Consider the following 20517-nt stretch of genomic DNA (forward strand, 5'->3'; position numbering starts at 1 on the left):
AACAATTTTAGAAAAAAAGATGTTTAAGAATAAATTAGTGGGGAGAAGGATGAAACTTCCAACGTATCAATCACTAAGAGATATATTTCCTAAGGCAATGAGAGAAAAGAGGAGTTAAAAGTCATTTAATATATATGTAGTCAGTTTCCCTACCTAAAAAAAATAGGTTCATTTGATTTGATTTGAGACCTACAGATGAAGAGTGCTACATAACAACTAAGCATTTTTATCATTATCTCCCCTCCCAATCCTGGCAGTCTGGATGTTCTATCAACAGCAGTTAGTGACTCAGTTACTTTCAACACTTTCTATTACAATAAACTTAGTTTGGGGTATCGAACAGTTCCCATTACAATAGAAATTTGGGTAAGTGTCTAGAAGTCCTCACTCTGCTGTTGAAAGGTTAATTTGGCATTTTGGCAGCAAAGGGCAATTTAAAATTATCATTTTTCTCCCCCTCTATTCACTCCCTCTCTGGAAAAACCCAGCTGCCTTTCCTCATTCCCTCTCAGGCTGATAGTAATATTTTTTTTCCCTCTCCCCATTAACTCTCCCTTTAGTACTTCATATAACGAGCTTAGAGATTATGATTTTGTTTTTCAATGATAAGGTCCCAACTCTACTCCCTTGGGGGTTGTTGGGTAGGAAGAGCATTATCTAAAAGGATGTAGCAGCCAATCAGAGTATGCATTTGGACTATCGGTAACCGCACACAAACTTTAATTCAATCTAGACAATGGGGAGAAAAATGGCCTTAAAGCTATAGTTTAAATCCCATATAGGGCCCTAAGAAAAACTATTCTGGCAATTTCCTTTTTCAGTTCAATGCACACACAGTGCTACCATTTATAATTTGACTACATACTAGTGAGGGAGCAGATATTCCTACTTCTGAGCCAGCCTGATTGAAATAATGCTCACAAAACAAACAAACAAAAAAAGAATTCCCTCTGCATCAGTGTAATGCAGCTGGTTTGCCAATGGAATGAATTTTTCTTTTAAAGCTTACAACATTTTAGAGGTAAACTATGGCTCTCCTGCTTGAAGAAGTATTTAATAAAACACAAGGCTTTTCAATCTGTCTCTCTAGGGATACTTTGCTCTCACACTGCTTGTGGTTTGGGGCTGTAGTAATTTATGGCAGCATAAATGATAATATTTTACATCAAGTGACATTGATTACATAGTTATAGCTGGGAAAGTAATAAGTAACACACTGTAGAGCTCTTCTTTCTTTTTAGTTCATAAAAGAAATAGACATCGTGAAAAAATAATTGGAACGTTTAAGGGTAAATGAAAAGCAACCCATCTATGGATGCAGGTAAGAATGAGGCTGCATGAGCTGCCTGAATACCTACAGTGACTAAATCAAAGACATCAAGCTGTATTCTAAACCCAAGACCTGTCATCTTGCACTCTCACTGTGATTTGAGCACCTCTTAACAACTGTAGTGCTTATGAAAGCAGAGAACCTACTGCAAGTTAGCATTAATCCTAGACAATGTTAAAGCTAGTGTTAGACCTGAAAGCAGTTTTCAGTCCAACCAAAACCCACAATAATTAATAGACGTGCATAACAAAACCTCAAGGACAATGGCTAGTGTAAATGCCTGATAACTCGAAGACCAGATGCCCACTTAGTGATTCTGCCTTTCCATGAGAACAGCACATTCCATACACTCCGCCCACCCCCCTTGTGGTGTACCCTCTTATCTGCAAAGATTCCACCCATTTCTCCCTCCCCCTTCCCCAGGCCTCAAGGATAGTCAGAAATCCTGTTCTGTCTCTGTCTTTATCATCCCTGTTCTTACTGAGAAGAACAAGGTCTGTATTCGTAAGTAAATAGATAAAAGAAATGTAAATGAATTGTTTAAGTGAGAAAAAAAAAACGTATATAAGTGATCTTTGTAACACCATGAAGTTGAAGCTGATTTGTCAGACTTCCCGATATCGTGAATAAACCTCTTCAGTCCCATCTGTGAAGCCTGATTCTTAAGAAATAATCCTTTGTGCTTTACACTAGTCTACTGTGTCATGGATACAAAAGCGTATCCCTTTTCATTTCATTTCCTGAAACTGTTTTCCCTCCTCTCCTCCCCTCCCCTCCCCCCTCACTGATAGAGTGTCCCCTTTCCTCATGGTAGCAATATTTGCCCAAATTAAAGGGCTTCTGGATAAGTTGGTGAAACATACTGTTGCATTATCAAGGAATTTTTTAACTTCATACCTTTGCTCTGGGTCTGCACATAACGTAAATCTGGATCAACCCAGTCAGAACTACACCCCAAAGGGTGTAAATTACACCATAGTTCCACAGTCAGTAAGGTGTAACCAGCAAATTAATGAAGTAAGAAGTAAGCAAATTACATAAAATGTAAGTGAATACATGATAAGTAAAAGCAACCCACAGCAAAACTTACCAATGACACATAAGCACACATATCTTCAACTAGCAGATTGATCATAAACCGGCATTTACGGGGATTGGAAGAACAGGAGAAGAAGGAGCTGACTAAAATAATTTTGAGCATTTTGCATGCATGAATGTTTTTAATCAGGTCCACGTGTCTCAAGAAAACTAAGAAAACAAAAATGTACGTCTCATCTTTGTACTGCAAGTGAGTTCAATTTTGAGTTCTCTGATGAGGTAAATGTTTCCAGAAGGACCATAACAGAAATGGGCAAGCAGTATGGGAGAGAGGGCCTTGATGATCTCCTTCTCAATACAGACAGGGAGAGGGGAAAGAAGCAGCAAGGTATTTTTAGTCACATGGATATATAATGCTGTTTTGGGGACAGCTGGACACACTTTAAACTAAACCCATTTTATCTCAAATGAGCAGGCTTTTTGGCCTGATAGACACTTCTAGATAACAAGTTTAAGACCATTCTGTACATAATATTCCCCCCTTCCCTTCCAGATAGGCTACACTCATCTTTAGCTTTCCATTTCCTCCTTACAGGCTGTCAACTAGAGCTGGTTGAAAATGTTTCTAGAAAACATTTTTTCCCTATTGAAACCAAAATGTGTTCTAGAAATGTATCTGTTAGAACAAAATTTTTGTCATGAAAGTGAGGGGCAGAGGAGACAGGAGAGAGGAGAAAGACACAGAACAGTCAATAGCCTGTTGGCTAGGACATTCATCTGAAATGTGAGAGAGCCAGGTTAAGTCCCTCTTCTACCTGAATCAGATACGTCTTGGAGGCAGGAAAGTTCTACTATACCCAATTTACAAAGGAAGAATGGAGGCAAAGAGTTTAGGTCCCTCAGTCAGGAAAGCACTTAACCACATGTTTAACTTTAAGAACATGCTTAAGAACTGTTGACGTCAATAGAAATTAAAACACATGCAGAACTGCCTTGCGGAAAAAGTATGCTTTCCTGAACTTATCCCTAAATAACATGCCGAAGGTCATCCAAGAAGTTTGGGGTACATTTTCTGAATCCTAAACCACTGATTTAACCACAAGGCCATTCTTCCTCTAGAGGGTAGGATGGCAGTGGTATGGTAATTTCACAGGTATGTGACATCTTGTAAGATTTATCTGGAAAGTGGGCAATATCACCATTTCCCTGCATTGAATAAAACTGATATATTGTAGTTAATCTCACAAGATCTTATAAGCATTTCTGTGCTAAATTTACAATTCTTTTTCTCACTAATTCACTTCCTGGATGACATGTAACCAGGTTTAGCTGTCTTTCTGGAGTTAATGTTTGCAAAGTATTTCCTCATAGAGTATCAGCTCCAAGGTAACAGGCATAAGCAAAACTGTTAAATTGAAAGGGGAATGGAAAGAAATGGCGGAGATATTATCACAATATGTAGAAATGTGCCACAGAGAGAGGAATGAGCAACAGTGACAAATGGACACGGGATAACCTCCCAAATATACTGTTCAGCTCTGTCCTAGGCACCTGACCTGATGCACTGTATTTACCTATAACAAAGACTTAAAGCTTCTATCCTTTTTTCATGATCACAGCACTTGTATAGCTTATTGTGCCACATCATTATTTTGAACTGAGCTGAGCTTGATAACTCTTTGTTGAAATTCTGTCCCCAATGAAGTCATTTAAATTTTGAAAAGATTTAATCCCTCAAGAATACACTGTACCAATGGCCAGTGGTGGACACAAACGTTCCTCACAAAGAGCATGACCCCTGAGTCAGTCCTCAGTCTTCTCTAGCATAGTTCCCTTAAAATCCATAGTGCTATTGGCTGCCACCATCAGACCTTCACACAACTACACAGCTTCCACTCCACAGGAGTAGATATGCTGAGCAGAAGTTAACATTTCTTTCAGCAGAACTACTCAAACAGTGCAGGACAACCAAGAGGTGGGTTAGGAGTAAATCTGCGTGAAATTTTTCAGTCAAATGGGAAATTTGACAAAAAATGCAGTTCCAGGGCAACCAAAGCTATTCATGAATTTGAGTCAAATTTGGCAACTACTTTCAGCTGAATAAAAAACAAGGTCAACAATTTCAAAAATATTGAAACAAACAGTATTAATTTTTTTAAAGAAATCAAAATGACATTTGAAACCTGTCATTTGACCAAAATGATTTTTTTCTCCCTTGTCTTGCTGAAACAAAAAACAAAACTCAGCTTCGGTTCAACAACTGTTTTCTGGATTTTTTTTGGTTCTGCCACTTAATCGAAATGTCAATTACTTGCTGAGCTGAAGCCGTTAGGAGGCCTGTGTCTCACACCACATTGGCAGAGAAGAGCAAAATCTCCTTCTCGGAAAGTTCCTGTGGGAAACTGGGTAAAGGAAAGAAGGAAGGATCAGCTTGCTCCCTTCTTCCATCTCCTCCCACTACTTCCCCATTTATATTCCTCCTTCTGCCCATCATCCAAACTGGCAGTAGCTCTGTCAGCTTCCCATCCTCATCCTGATCCACACAGGCCTCACTTAGAAGAGATCAAGAGTTTTGGTGCCATAGATCAATGCTTCTGACTTCTTCAAACTAAGCACTGTACAAACAGAGAGGAGAAGGGAAAGCCTTATCCCTCTCCCATGCAAAAGTTTGTGGGATTTGAGTCATTTTGTGGGTCATAGATTAAAAGTTCTCCTGTTGAGTTCTACCAGTTGAGAACAGTATTAACTTCTGCCAGAACTTCCAGCTATTATTCTGCAGCATGCTACACCGCCCAGCTGTTCCTCTACCTGTATCCAAACAGTAACCAACAGAGTTTCAGCCGTGCACAGTGGCTATAGAAGAGGCTTTCAGGGGCTGTTGAAGCTTTTCTGACCCTTATTACTTGCTTTTGTGTTCTGCTGTGCCACAGAGTAAAGGGAAGAATACAGCCCTGCATTTTCAGAGAAGTAAATACATTGAGACTAGGGCCAGCCTTCGGAGTGGGTGACTGCTCAGGGTGTTGTGGTTGGGGGTGCCATGGTCAAAGCCCACACACACACATACAGCCCAAGGTCCCTTTAATCCCTGGAGCTGGGGAGGGGCAGGGCTAGAGCTGCCCCAGCCAGAGCTCCTACCATTCACCTGGCTCCAGCTGCTAGTCCCAGCAGACTTCCTCTTCCCCTGCATGGCTCGCTCTCAGGGCTGGATCAGACCCACCTCTGGGAACCTCCAGGAACTGGCTGTAGGAGGTTCGCTACCCCTCCATGCTTCCTGTCCCCATCGCCCCGCAGCCATGGGAGGAGGAGTCACTGTATAGGTAGCTGCCCCCCCATTTGCCCAGTGCTCCATTTCCCCTAAGTCTGGCTCTGATTGACACAACCGCAGGAAGCAAATAAGAATGTAATTCAAACCAAAAACTCAAGAGTTGTTATGTTAGTTTGTCTTCATGTTTATAGGAATCCCTGTAACCTTTTTGTCATTTGTGACATGTCAAGTTAAAGCAGAACCAGTTGGTACCTCAGCTAAATGCCTTATCTTTCTAAGGCAAAACATTGTTAACATCAACAGTATGTGAATGTCAATAACCATTCTGTACTGAGATGAATCAGAAGCACCTCTAATCTCATCTGGTCATTGTGCAAAGCAGCACAGTCATTTTTCTCATATTTGTGTCTCTAAATGTTCTTATGTTCGCTCATCGTTGTAGGTGGTCAACTGTAATTCTTACTGGAAACTGATATTTTTAAAGAACAGTATGACTACATTATAAATAACAGAGTTCTTATCACATCCCATGAGTTCAGACTGGTCATGGGCAGGCTAGATTTCAAGATATACATATGGACAATTATTATATAGAGGGATTATAAACCTCAGCAGACCCTCAATTAAAGACATTCCTGTGAGCCATTGTGATGAAACAACAAATTTCAAAGATTTTGCACAATGAAGGAATGATTATCCCTTTATCTCTGGTTATTTCATGTTGTCTATTTGTTTCCAGAGTTTTATGGAATCGACTGTGGAATTATATACTGTGCTCATTTTAAGGCACTGAAATAAGACTTGTCATGTAACTACAATGTGTTACCAAAATGCAGTTACTCGAGGCAGCTGTGATTACAGCATAATTGGAGCCACTTAAAGTGTTGCCAGATGGTTGTGTGCAACAACGCATTATTATGAGAAAACAAATGCACTACTTTAAATACCAAAAACAGTTTATAGTATGATCTGAAGTTGGTAACGGAAAGAGCATCCTCATTTGTCAGCATCCTGATGAGACTGGCAGCTCTACGCAGCAACAACATTATAGGGGTGAATAAATAGCCATGAAAGTTGGCTTGCATTGCATGGAATCTTGCAGATGGTGGATGAATTCATTTTTGTCATGTTTTTACAATACACTGACTTTTATATATTGCTGCCAGCTGGAACATAGTTTTGAAACTAGAATATAAATCACCTTCAATGTGTTCCTGGTATTTGAAATGAAAACAAATTTTGAAGCAGGTAGGAAAAGGTCATTCAGATTGAAGTAAATCTTATGGGATCTAAATTAAAACCTAATGGGCTGAATTGGTCATTGGTGTGAGTTCAGTGGCTTATACTACAGAAAAATTTAGCCCCATGTGCATTTGCTGCCCTTGAATAAAGAAAACATGCCATGAAAAGTTTATATGGAAATGATATATAATCTACCAAATACCCTGCAATTTCTATTAGTAAGGTAATCTGAAAAAGCTTTTGCATTAAATGTGCCCTTAGTACAATATGAAACATCTCTCACATAAGATTAAACCATGCATAAAGTAGAGAGCATGAAGCACAAATGAATTATTAATTTCATGTGTTGATATTATGGAAGCGTCCAGAGGGCCCCTCTGTGTTAGGTGATGTGCAAACACAAAGGTAGACAAGATCCCTGCTCCAGTGGGCTTACTTGAAAAAATATATTTCAGTATTTTTAAATGTATAAATAACAACATTTACTTTTTACTTGCAGACATGCATAACCAACACACTTGACCTTCCTAAATTTCAAGCTCTGTTTCTCTAAATCTGGTAGGTACCACTCAGAAGCAAATAATCCTGATAGTGATGAAGTGGACTGTATAGCTGGGGAGAGAATGATTTCCCTTTCAAAGAGTTTTCAAAAAGCCTGATTTCATGATAGACTGAGTTGACTTCCCTAGGTAAGTCTCAAGCATTGTTTATGCACAGATAATTCTACGCTTAAAACCATAAGCCGTGTAAGGCATTTTACAATGGCTATGATAAAATATGATTTGGAAATCCACTGAACCACTTGGATCCATACTTACATTGTGCTTTGTGAGGTTGGAAATGTTAGTTGCTATTGCTTGTAGCCAGTCGATACAGTCTTCAGCAGAGAGAGACTGAATTATTCCACTGCAAACCCCATCCACAGCAATTACTTGGAATGCATTTTGCCTATAGACATGTCACAACAGATCAGGTCAGAAGAAAAAGTCATCTGTTCTAAAATACCATCTTACCAATACATGTAGAAATGCTTTTCTTTCAACCACAATGGTCAAGTGCTAAACTCATATCTTATTTGGTTTTTCCATTTTATAAAATATTTGACTTATTAAAATGAATGTAATAAAAGGTCAATCCATACTATATTTAACTTCTATATATGGCACAAGTACAAAGATAAGAATGGTTGCTAAACCTGACTATTTAAAGTTGGGTTCCTAAATCTATATTTAGGCAGTTGATTTAAGTTCCTAATATGGATTTAGGAGCCTAATGTTAGGCATCCAGGTTTGAAAATGCTGGCCCTTAGACTGAATGATCACTCAGTTCTGGTGCCTCTACATCAGTTATAGAACAATGTTTTTCATAGAGTCTCCTCAAAACATTTACCTGAATGGCTTCAGAAGTAAATAAAGGAGAATGCATTTTTAAAAGCAATTCAATATTTATACAACAGTATCCGGGATTATTTGGAAGTTTAAAAACTATTATATAAAGTGAAAAGGTAGAAATGTAAGAAATTCATTATCAAATGTTGAAATCAAGGTTTCATGAAGTGTCATAGAATACAACATCCCTAAGAGATTTGATTTTTAAACCATTCTTTAAATGCAGTTAGCTTCATGTCTAATTGCCCTATGTTGGGTCCTATAAGTGATAGAGTTTTAGTTTAAAAATTATCCTGTTCTAAACTACTTATGAAAGGATTGGAGGAATTCAAGAATGATCCACATAGCGTTAATGGTTTTTTCATATTGCCTTTCTGCAATATTTGAGCATAAAGTACAATGGAAGACTATGAGACACCCACTGATGTAAGTGGAAGCCATCCAAGTATCCTATATATCAGTACCATTCTGGGAAGTTATATAATGTGTTGTCATGCATTACGGACTGATTTATTGCAGTTGAATGCCAGGCAATTACAAAGGAACAGAAAAACAACTTTTGGATACTAAGTACTTTGGAACTTAATTTCTTCAGTAAACAGCTTTTCTCGCATCTAGTCTATAGGAGGTTCCTGGGTCTCTGGCTTAAGAGCCACAAAAGTTAAACCTGATTCCATCTTGCAGAACAAAAAATTGCAAAGCACACGGAGAATATGTCATGACACACTTGGCATTCTGTGACAACTCTATCTTTCAGCACTAAATTCATAGTTCAAAATTAGGCACGTGTCATTCAGATACTTTGAGATTAGCTCATCCACAATCAGTCATCTTTAAGAAAAAGATTGGGTCTCACTTAATGAAATCAGTTCCTGACATCATAAAAGAGATTTTGGAAAGGTTCTTTTTGCCTCTTAAAACTGCATTGTAATTATGTGGAATGTGTAGCTGCTGTATATCTAGCATACTTATGTTCTTTGTTTTAGTCGCTCTGTAACCCCATGTTTTCCCTTTAAATGCCCCCACTATAACCTCAAAGACATCGAGTCTTTCTGAACCACCTGGAAAAAATGGATAGCAGTTCCTTTAAGATTCTCTCCTCCTCCTTTTGGGTTGGAAAAGGCTGGGAAGTGGGGGTAGACATTACCTGAGTAGGTGGACTAGCTGGTGGGGCTCAGGTAAGCTACTGGCTCCTGTGCACCCAGGGGAGGGTATATAAGCTCTGTTCCTTCATCCTGAGACCCATCCCATGTTTGGATTGTTCAAATCAAAGACACACCTGTTTTCCCTTTAAATACCCCTTCTGACTGAAAGTCAGGTCTTTATTTGACACAAATTCAACAGAGACCATATTCAAGAAAACAAACTGATTCTCTGTTTTGGGCAGAGAATGTTTTTTCAGGACTCCTGGCCAGCAGACAGCTTGAGTTCCTTCTTAGCAAGGTGAAAATCCCTTTTCAGCAGGGTATTGAGACTCGCATGCACATGCACTCAAACACACACACAAAGTAGTTGGACATTAGTTTCAGGAAAGCCAGTTCTGGTTTCCTCCTTATCATCAAGGAGCAACTGCAGCTCTTCCTAAGTGGAAATCAATTAAAAAAACAACAACAACAACAACATACCCCCAAACAAGCCCTTCTACTGGCTGAAGGTTAAGGAGCAACAGATAAAGAACTTTTCCTCTAGGCCTGGAAGCTTTGAGATGACACAGAATCTCTTCTTTTAACCCCAGTGAAGAGTTTTAACCCCTTTGATGTTCAGATACACTATCACACAGACATAAATAAATCAAACCCATGGTTTGTTTTGTATAGGGAAAAAAACTGATTTGAAAGACCCTTTGGTTTGCACCACATTTTTCTATTCTCTGGTGTAGAAAATATTTAAGAACACGAGGCTCGGTCAGCAAGTTGATTTCTTACTTTCTGCCAGAGTAGTATTCAGGTTCTCTGGCTTCTGCAGCATAAAATTCATGGAAGGTTTTAAACCAATAAGCCAAAGTCATAAGACTGATGGCATGAAGCTTTATTTTAAGGTTGAAGTGTTAGTATGTTGCAAACATTGCCAATTATATTAGTTTAGACTTTAATCCATGTTATCAAGGCTGTGTGCAAGAATTTGGGTAAGCATACACATGAGCATGTGTCTGATACAGAATATTTCTATAAATTCATATTTTTTAAAGTGTTGTAAAAAAACAATTGAAACCACGTCAAAATCTTTTTGAACATTGTCCTGAATTAACCTCCAAATTACATAGAGGGTTCCTCTCCAATACTGTCCATAAAATGGTCCATTAGAAGTAGAAACATGATAATGATAATGCTGATGGATACAATAATGATACTTAGTTACTAACTTAAGTATTTTTTATTTTAAAAAGACAAACATTAACTAAGACATAAAAAGACATCATGTAACAATTTACTTAATGAAAACAGACTTTTAATTAATAATTACATAATATGTAATAAATCTATTTCTACTTAATACTGTTTTTGATATCCTCTTATTAATATTGCTTTCAATAGCTTTAGTGTTTTCAATCAACGTTAAGAATTTATCTGCCTTCCTCTGATAACAAGACCTCTTGAGACAGTGTTGTATTCCAGAATAATTTTCACTAATCAGAAGGGTCATCATAGCCTGCTTTCCCAGCACAACTAAAAGTTGTTTTTAAAATCTTGTCCACCAAAACACAATTTTTTCTCATTGCCAACTCAATTTTCTTCTAAGTTAAGTACTGTTGTGTTAAATGTTCATGTTATATAGTTGATATAGGAGGATACAGGGAGACTGTGTAATTATTCTGGGATGAAAATACAAAGCATCCTTAGTTTGAACTAAACATACTCAAATTTATTTTCTGGAAATCATGGGCTTGACTTGACTTTCAGATGTATGGTTACTTTCTTAAAAGAAATATGCTGTGCCTACGCATGAAATATGTCTATGAATAGTAAGCATTAGAACCAAAAGAATAGAAAATAATTGTATTTTGTCAATGTTCAAAATTAAACTTTAAGGCTCCAGATCCAAAAACTAGTTACATGCATGCTTAACTCTAACCATGTGAGCAGTCCCCCCTGAATTCAATTGCTTAGTTCAGTTTAAAGCAGAGCAGTGTTCAAATTTGACTAGAGTAATAGCATGCCTTCTATTTTCCCAGAAAAGTTTCCTGTCCCTGTTTTATTTGTATTTTTAAAATGCTTTCTCTCTTTTTCTCACAAAACATCCATCACTACCTACTAATGAAGAGTAACCCATATCCTTTTCCGCCATAAGCATTGAGAAAGAAGAGAAAATGAAGCTGATGTCAGGAATAGAGCAGGTAAAATCAAAGAGCTGGTTCAACTGAAACTGTTGGCGAATTTAGTTAGTTCAAATTTTGGCAAATAATTTTGGAAAAAAAGGAAATGGGTGAAAAATTGCAAAAGAGTCAACACATTCTTACATTTCCAAACAACGTATTTTGATTTTTCATTTTTAAATGATGTTTCATTTAAAAATTTACCTAGATTTAACAAACAAACAAACAATCAATAAATAAATAAAAAAGGAAAACCACCTGAAAACAAAGGGAAATATTTTACTTGACCCAAAACAAATTAGGATTTGATCAAACCAGAGTTTTTTGGTTTAGCCGCTGAACCAAAAAATAAATATTTACTCAGGTCTAGTCACGAATAGTGGACAATTGTGAAGTCTATATGGTAACTGATTTGTTACCATTGGCATCAGAATTTTGTATTTTAATTCCTGTGATTCCTACATGCTTAAGAACAAGTTATAGGTGGTAGATTGAAGTATAGAAATGTACTGGCTAGTTACCAGATTAAAATTTATACTGACAGCTACTAGAAAATTTCTATTGTTGTATGTTGCTGGTAGAGCTGACAGTAATGATATCTAAGTGTTCAGGCCATTAAAATGTTTATGTGCTTATTATCATTGTTTTATAAGATTCCTGTACATAAATCAACTTAAATGCAAAATATTTGGGAAGACTTTCAAGCATGATTACTATTTTTCAGCTTCCTTGTTGATTTCTATTAATACTGGCTTGAGAGCTACTATCAACAGTGGAATCATTAAACTAAGCTGTGACAGGTAGTCAGAGGACTGAAAGTAGCTCTATGGCCCATGACTATTTTCAACTAAAGTGCTGATTTAGTAAATTACCATTAAGATTATATCTATCCATAGGCAAGACAAATTTCAAGCATACATACTTATTTACCTGCACAAATCTGATCCTGGGAGGTACTGGGAAAACCGGGAATGAAGGAGTGGGATTAATCGAAGATCACACCACCTCTTCTCCCACCTAAGCCCTGGTGATGTTGGCCATGAAGAACATGATAGCGTATCCTGGAAGAAATGTTAAACACTTTTGAATTTTGGCCTTTATCATAATTATCTACTATAGAGAGATACATTTTTCCTTCATGTATTTGGTACCTTGTTTAATATAATAAAGACATTTCTGAAAATTCAGTTTTATCAGGTTTAGTAAGCTGTGGAGAGAATCCAAGCTTCTTCCCCCGCCCCCAACATTTGACTGCAAAAGAAAAACTAAAACTACTCACCCAAATATGGTTGGAGGAACTGCCATCTCCCACCCTCCTGCCCCCAACCAATACTCTACATTGTAAAGTATGAAAATGCATATCAAAAGACTGGGGAAAACAAAAGAACAGAACTGCATATTATTGAATTATGTTATTGCAATGAATAGCCAAGGAAGGTGTTCAAAATTCAAATGTATAGTACAATATTTTTAAGTATTGAATATAAAAGTAGCTATTTAAAATGCCACATTGTGGCTTTTCTCATAGTATTTCACAAATATTCTGAAACTGCCATGCTTGGCAACCTGCAATTGCTTTAGTACCAAACTGTAAAATGTCTTCTACTTCGAGGGGTCACCATATTCCTTTTACTTGTCATGTGTTATACCAATATGCAGCAAAGAAGATTTAGGGTCAATATTAGGGGGGAAAACTTGCTAATTATAAGGGTATTTAAGCTCTGGAATAAGCTTCCAAGAGAACTTGCAGAATCCTCATCACTGGAGGTTTTTAAAAACAGGTTGGACAAACACCAGTCAGGCATGGTCTAGGTTTACTTGATCCTGCCTCAGTGCAGAGGGTTTGTTGACTTCTCAAGGTCCCTTTCAGCCCTATGTTTCTAGGATCCTATGAATATAAATAAAAATGACATTAAAATAAAGCAAACAGAATGATATCTTCACAGGGAGCAGTCTGTGAGTGTGTGTATGTGCGCGCGTGTACATGTGTTTTATACATGCTCTCTTGACCTACACAATACAATACATTTTACTAGGACACTCCAAGGCAATTTTCTACAAGAATAATTTCCTTTTCAAAGTTCAGGTTTCTACCCTTAGTCCTTCACACTGAGTTATTACCAAAATGCTGAAGAATATCTTTGGGGCAAGCATTGTCTTTTAAATAAAATCTTGTACTGTGCCTAACACTATTGGACACAAATCCCTGAGTTGAGGTGTTTTGGGGCAACTGTAATATTACAACTACCACTAATAATAATTGTAAGAATTACATTATTATAAATGAGAGATTTATATTATCCCTTTCTCTATTCTTAGTCAAGAACAGCAGAACTATTTACATAAAACAAACAAAAAAAGCCCCCACAACACTCTTTAATCTGAGACCAGGGTGGAATTTAGGCCTCACTGAAGTCAATGGTAAAATTCCTCTTTACTTCAGAGGGGCCAGGATTTCACCCCAGACCTAGTGAAAGTTTCAGAAAGTTAAGAATGAAAAAGGGGCTAAAATGGAAACACATAGACAATATTAACTACAGCAATCACCAGTCCTCTAGTCATACTGTGTCACATGATCATATACTATATTTAACCTGTTTCTGAACAAGGCAGGGATCCTTGTTACTCCTACACCATTCACTACATATCAGTGATGGAACCAGTAACCACTGTCCTTTCTGTCTACCAAGAACCCAATATACTTTGAGTTACACCTATGTGTGGTAATTTACTTAGTGAAAACAGCCTTTTAATTACTAATTGCATAATGTGTAATAAATCTATTTCTGCTTAATATTGTTTTCAATATACTCTCCAGTCCACCAGTTTCACTAGATTCATGGTAATTGTGAATAAGATATAACTCATACTAAGATACAGGACCACAGAATGTCATACTGTTTGCATCAATCCCCCATTCTATGTGTGTAACTCACACGGTAAAATAGAGGTCTATGTTATGTACACATGTGTAGTGGCAGAAGAATGGAGGGAGTTCATTAGTGAAAGAACCCTTATCATTAAACATATTCCATGGAGACAGAATTTGTGTTTTAAAAATCCAGCCAAATCAAAAATATTTTTATCAGACCATAGCAGACACTCAGACACAAATGATTTTTTCATGGACCAGTTATACTTGAAAAGTGGGTTCCTAATCAATGCTTGTTAAAAGCTTAGAGAACACTCCATTAAGATTCAGGTCATTGGTTATTGACGTTGTTTCATATCCATCCACTAAGTTATTTGGTTTGGGTCTAGGGGAAGCTTTTTGCTGGTGACTCATTCATAAAGTGTGTATTGACTGAAGCACATTTCCTAAGGTGACCACTGAACAATAGAAGTGAATCATCGAGTCCCTGGCATAAATTAAGGTTTTCTAAAGGTGACTGCACAAATATCTCCAAATTATAAACTTTTGTTTTTAAAAGGAAAAACTCTGTAAAATTCCATAATTAGGGATACACGGTTCAAACTTCAAAAGACAGGAAATGTATATTTAGATTTCCTGAGCAACCTTGTCTCTGCTCCTTTGGTCTATATGTTATACTGTACACTATATAATTACAAACTCAGATAATGAAATGTGTTGTACAGTATTTTTACTGAAAGGTGAACCTATTAAGACCTACAGTAAATGAGGCAGGACTCAGCAGGAGTCATTCATTCATTATCTTGCATATAAATGACTTCCATGATTCTCTCTACAAGGCATACAAACATTAGAAGATGTATCTTGTATCTAAAGTTGTGGAAAGTTAAGAGATATATTTATTGCATTAGGGAAATTATGTGTAATCATGTATTGTAATGCATATGCACAAGAAAGCCATTTTAACTTTGTAACTTTGAAATAAGGGTATATTTTACAGGAGAGGCTACAGTGAATTTCCAGATGAAAATTAATCTAAGACAGCAATGCTCGCAATTGAATTGTTTATTTTCTACTGAAACATGTATTTGTCTTTCAATAGAGATAATAAATTCATATCTTATAAATCTACAGTTTACATGATCGTTGTTTGCATGTTTGCATGAGGACCAGCTCCTGGCTCCTACTCTGGCAGCAGAAAACTACACCACAAAACTGTTTTAAACATGTAGCTGATAATTTTCCCAGTCCCATTGGGTGTGAATCCTAGGTGATGTTCAAGTCTATGGCATCATCCCTCACAGCCCTCAGCATGGGGACAAGAAAATATCCTAAATAGCACTGTATTCCTGTAATATGCAGCTTTCAGAATTTGCCTCTCAGGGGCTGTTGCAAGCCAGAGAACTTTAGAGTACCCCTAATGTTGACCTTAATTTTTCTAGGAGCCAGTTATGGGATTAAGTGAGCACAAATACCGGTTAAAACCAAATAGAGTTCTAGTGCATGTGAGGATCTGGGATTATAACATTAAATACAATCCTACTTTTGCACACCAATTATTTTTCCATGGTCCAGCTACATTCGAAAAGTGGATTCCTGATCAATGCTTATCAAAGCACAGAGAACACTCCATTGACATTTCAGTCATTGTTTGTAAATCTAATGGGCATGGGTTTGATCCCTCAGCTGTTGACTTTGTTTATAAATTCATCCTTTTCAAGCAAAATTGTTGTTTACACCTACTATTATTTCTCCACATGAAAAGGTTTTTATAAAGATAAAGCTGGTCTGGGAGCTTGAGTTTTTAAAGCTTTGGCACTCTGCAGCTCTTACACAGAAATCACACACTGGAAAATTACAAGGTGCACCTGCTCGCTAAAGATTTATGTACGAATCTGGACATTGAGGGAAGAGGGGGGAAAAATACACTGATAAACTTATGTACAGCCAGTTGTGCTCTCTCCCTCTCTCACACACATTCACTCACTCCTTTTATACAATCAAACTGCTTCATTTCCGATATTCCAGATCAGATTAATCCTTCTCTTTGTATTTCTGTCACAATCAGCATTGATGTTTTTAGTTTTAATTAAGGAATGAATAAACTACCTAGAATAAAAATAAACAATAAAACCCACCAAAAGCTATTTTAAGCTATGAACTAATGGATAACTTCTAAACTTTTCCCTCCTCATTTCTTGTGAATTTTGGCTACTTACTGGGACCAGATGCAGAAATGTCAAATGTGTCAGGAAAAGCCTAGCTGTGATATATTTCTTGTACGTCCAGAAGCAGGAAATTCTGAAACTTTAATTTCTGAGCCTGTTCTCAGCATATCTCTTGCCCTTATGTTTCCAAATACCACACATTTTCTGGAATCTCCAGTAGAATTATTTAATTTTACAGCTCCTCAAATATGCAAGGCCAGAAAAAACAAAACCAAGTAATGCTATATATACATAACACTTTAGGGTGCGGATTATAGTAGTAAAATAGGAAGATGGAAAATAGGATACAGAAGGGAAAAAGGAACAAGGGAGGGGAGAAAAAGGAGGAGGAGTTAGGTGGAATGGAGGTCTGGCATTCTTTCCACAGTCTGAAAGTCTTTTATCCAAATGAATCTAAAAATGGGGTCCAAATTTCTTCCTAGATTCATAGATTCCAAGGCCAGAAGGGACCACCGTGATCATCTAGTCTGACTTTCTATATAATAGAACTTCCACAAAATAATTCCTAGAGCATATCTTTTACAAAAACATCCAATCTTGATTTAAAAATGATCAGGGATGGAGAATCCACCATGACCCTAGATAAATTGTTCCAATGGTTAATTACTCTCACCATTAAAAATTTACACCTACTTTTCAGTCTTAATTTGTCTAGTTTTAATTGGATTTTGTTATTCCTTTCTCTCCCAGACTGAAGAGCCCATTATTAAATATTTGTTCCCCGTGTACATACTATTGCCTGTTATCAAGTCACCCCTCAATCTTCTTTTTGTTGAGTTAAATACAGTGAGCTCCTTGACTCTATCATTATAAGGCATGCTTTCTAATCCTTTAACCATTCTCATGGCTCTTCTCTGAACCCTCTCCAATTTTCAAAATAATTCTTCAATTATGGACACCAGAACGGGACACAATATTCCAGCTGCAGTTACATCATTGTCAAATATAGGGGTAAAATAATCTCTCTACTGCTACTTGATATTCCCCCCTTTATGAAACCCAGAATTTCTCTTTTGGCCACAGTGTCACACAGGAAGCTCATCTTCAGTTCATCATCCACTATGATCCCCAAATCTTTTTCAGAGTCACTTCTTCCCAGGATAGAGTCCCCCATCTTGTAAGTAGGGCCTACATTCATTGTTCCTAAATGTATACATTTATATTTAACCATATTAAAATATGTTGTTTGCTTGCATCCAGTTAAACAAGTGATCCAGATAACTCTGAATCAGTGACCTATTTTCTTCATTATTTACCACTTCCCAATTTGTGTGTTATCTGCCAACTTTATCAGTGATGATTTTATGTTTTCTTCCAGATTATTGACAAAAATGTTAAATAGCATAGGGTCAAGAACCAATCCACGTGGAACCCCACTGGAAATACACTTCCTCACTAAGGATTCCCCATTTACAACTACATTTTAAGACCTATCAGTTAGCCAGTTTTTAATCCATATCCATGTGTGCCATATTAATTTTATATCTTTCTAGTTTTGTAATCAGAATATCATGCAGTACCAAACAAACGTCTTACAGAAGTCTAAATATATTACATCTACATTATTACCTTTATCAACCAAACTTTTAATGTCATCAAAAAAGATATCAAGTTAATATGACAAAATCTATTTCCATAAGCCCATGTTGATTTACATTAATGACATTACCCTTCTTTAATTCTTTATTAATCAAGTCCCATATCAGCTGCTCCATTATCTAGCCAGGAATCGATGTCAGGCTGATAGACCTATAATTACCCAGGTCATCCCTTTTATAAATTGGAACAACATTAACTTTCCTGCAATATTCTGGAACTTTCCCAGTGCTCCAAGACTTATTGAAAATCAGCATTAATTCCCCAGAAAGCTTCTTGGCCAGCAATCTTAAAACTCTTGGCTGCAAGTTATCTGGACCTCCTCGTTTAAAATTTTCTAACTTTAGTAGATGCAGTTTGCCATCCTCCAGAGATACTAATGGAATGGGAAGAGTGTTATCATCATATGATAAGACTACCTCATCTGTTTTTCCCCAAATACAGAACAGAAATATTTATCAAACCATTCTGCCTTTTCTGCATTATTACTGATAATTCTACCATTTCCATCTAATAATGGATCAACACCATTGTCAGGATTCTTTTTGTTCTTAATATATTTTTTTTAAAAACTCCTTCTTATTGTCCTTGCATCTGCTGGTCATAGATTTTTCCTTGTGTCCCTTATCAATTTTCTACAATTCCTAACTTCAGATTAATATTGATTTACTATCAAATTCCCCATTTTTCCATCTTTTATATATTACTGCCTTCCCCGCTAAACTAGGTCAGTTTTTTAAGCAATATAGCCTTCTCTCTCAATTATGGTGTTGCAGCTTTATAGGCATCTACTCAGGGGTTCTTAAATGATTCCCAATTATCGTACACATTTTTCTGATTAAATTCTTCCTCTCAGCTGATCTGGCTCATAATTGTTTTCTGCTTTGTGAAACTGGTTCTATTAAAGCACAAAGTATATATATTACTGGTTTGGACTTTATTCTGTTTGCAAATTATAAATGTGATCAAGTCATGATCACTTGTACCTAAGCTACCATTAATCTTTAGTTCTGTCATCAGTTTCTCTTTATTTGTTGAGACACAGACTAATAAAGAATTCCTCTATGTTGGCTGTAATACTTTGTGAGTTAGGAAATTGTCATCTATAAATGTTTAAAAGTTATAAGGATCTTTTAGTACTGGTAGCATGAGACCTCCAGCATGTGTCACTCAAATTGAAGTCCCCCACGATCATGAAGCTTTATTTTCCCCTAAAAATTATAGGTAGGTGTGTAAAGAGGCGATCATCCTGTTCCCTAGTGTGTTTTGGAGGTCTGCAGAAGATACAAATTAATACCCTAACCATGTGCTTTATCTGTTAGGACCTTGAACCATAAACATTCAAGATCATTTTCTTCTGTGTAATGAGTGACTTGGAAACAGGTAATGCTATTTTCAACAGACTGCCACTCCCTCTCCCCTTTTGCTCACTGGATCCTTCCTTAAAAGGTTGTAACCATTGATTTTAATATTCCAATAGTATGAATCATTCCACCAGGATTCAGTAATACCAATTAGATAGAATTAATGCTCATAAATGAGCAATTCTAATTCCTCTCGTATGTTACCTAACATTTTAGCATTGGTATATAGGCAATAAAAAATGACTTCTCTTCACATCCTTTGATTCTGTAACTAATTTTGTTCTCAACATAGATTTCTACCACAACTTCAACAACCACATGTTCATTAAACTCTCTTTGGAATAGTCCCACATTAAGCATCAGCATCTTGGACACCACAGTCAGCTTCAACAACAGAACCCTACAGACAACTAAATACAAGAAATCCGTGGACCACCATACCTTCCTTCACAGATCCAGCAACCACCCCAAACACACCAAGAACTCTGTTATCTACAGCCAGGCATTCATATACTACAAAGTATGCTCTGAGGAGAAAGTCTAGGATATGCACCTTAACATACTTGAAACTGCCTTTATCAAACAAGGACACTCCACCAGGAAAGTAGATCACATAGTTGAACAGATCACCCACATACCCCAAGAGAATCTGCTTCAATACAGGAATAAAACCTTCTGATCACCCACCCCTAGTTGTCACCTACCACCCCAAACTGGAATCCATACTGGGTACCAACAAAGAACTATAACCCATAGTCAATGTGGACCCCAATCCTGAAGGAAATCTTTCCTGAATCCCTCTTCTGGCCTTCAAAAAATTCCCCAACCTCTCCAAGCTCATCATACAAAGCAAGCTCCCCACACACTAGGACACACCAACT

General features: G+C 37.0%; 1 protein-coding gene across 1 annotated transcript in view; it reads right to left on the reverse strand.

Moving 5' to 3' along the window:
- The window catches only part of SNTG1 (syntrophin gamma 1), a 503809-nt gene that overhangs the window by 147316 nt on the left and 335976 nt on the right, over positions 1-20517 (reverse strand). The window contains exons 10-11 of the mRNA XM_067553875.1: positions 12507-12637; positions 7694-7823 (exon numbers count right to left, since the gene is read on the reverse strand). Of these exons, the coding sequence (XP_067409976.1) occupies positions 7694-7823; positions 12507-12637 (261 nt within the window). The remainder of the gene's footprint in view (positions 1-7693; positions 7824-12506; positions 12638-20517) is intronic.

This window comes from Emydura macquarii, unplaced genomic scaffold (assembly GCF_026122565.2).
Source record: "Emydura macquarii macquarii isolate MOO-44397 ecotype Brisbane River unplaced genomic scaffold, CSIRO-AGI_Emac_v2 contig_1477, whole genome shotgun sequence".
In the NCBI taxonomy this organism is placed as follows: Eukaryota; Metazoa; Chordata; order Testudines; family Chelidae; genus Emydura; species Emydura macquarii.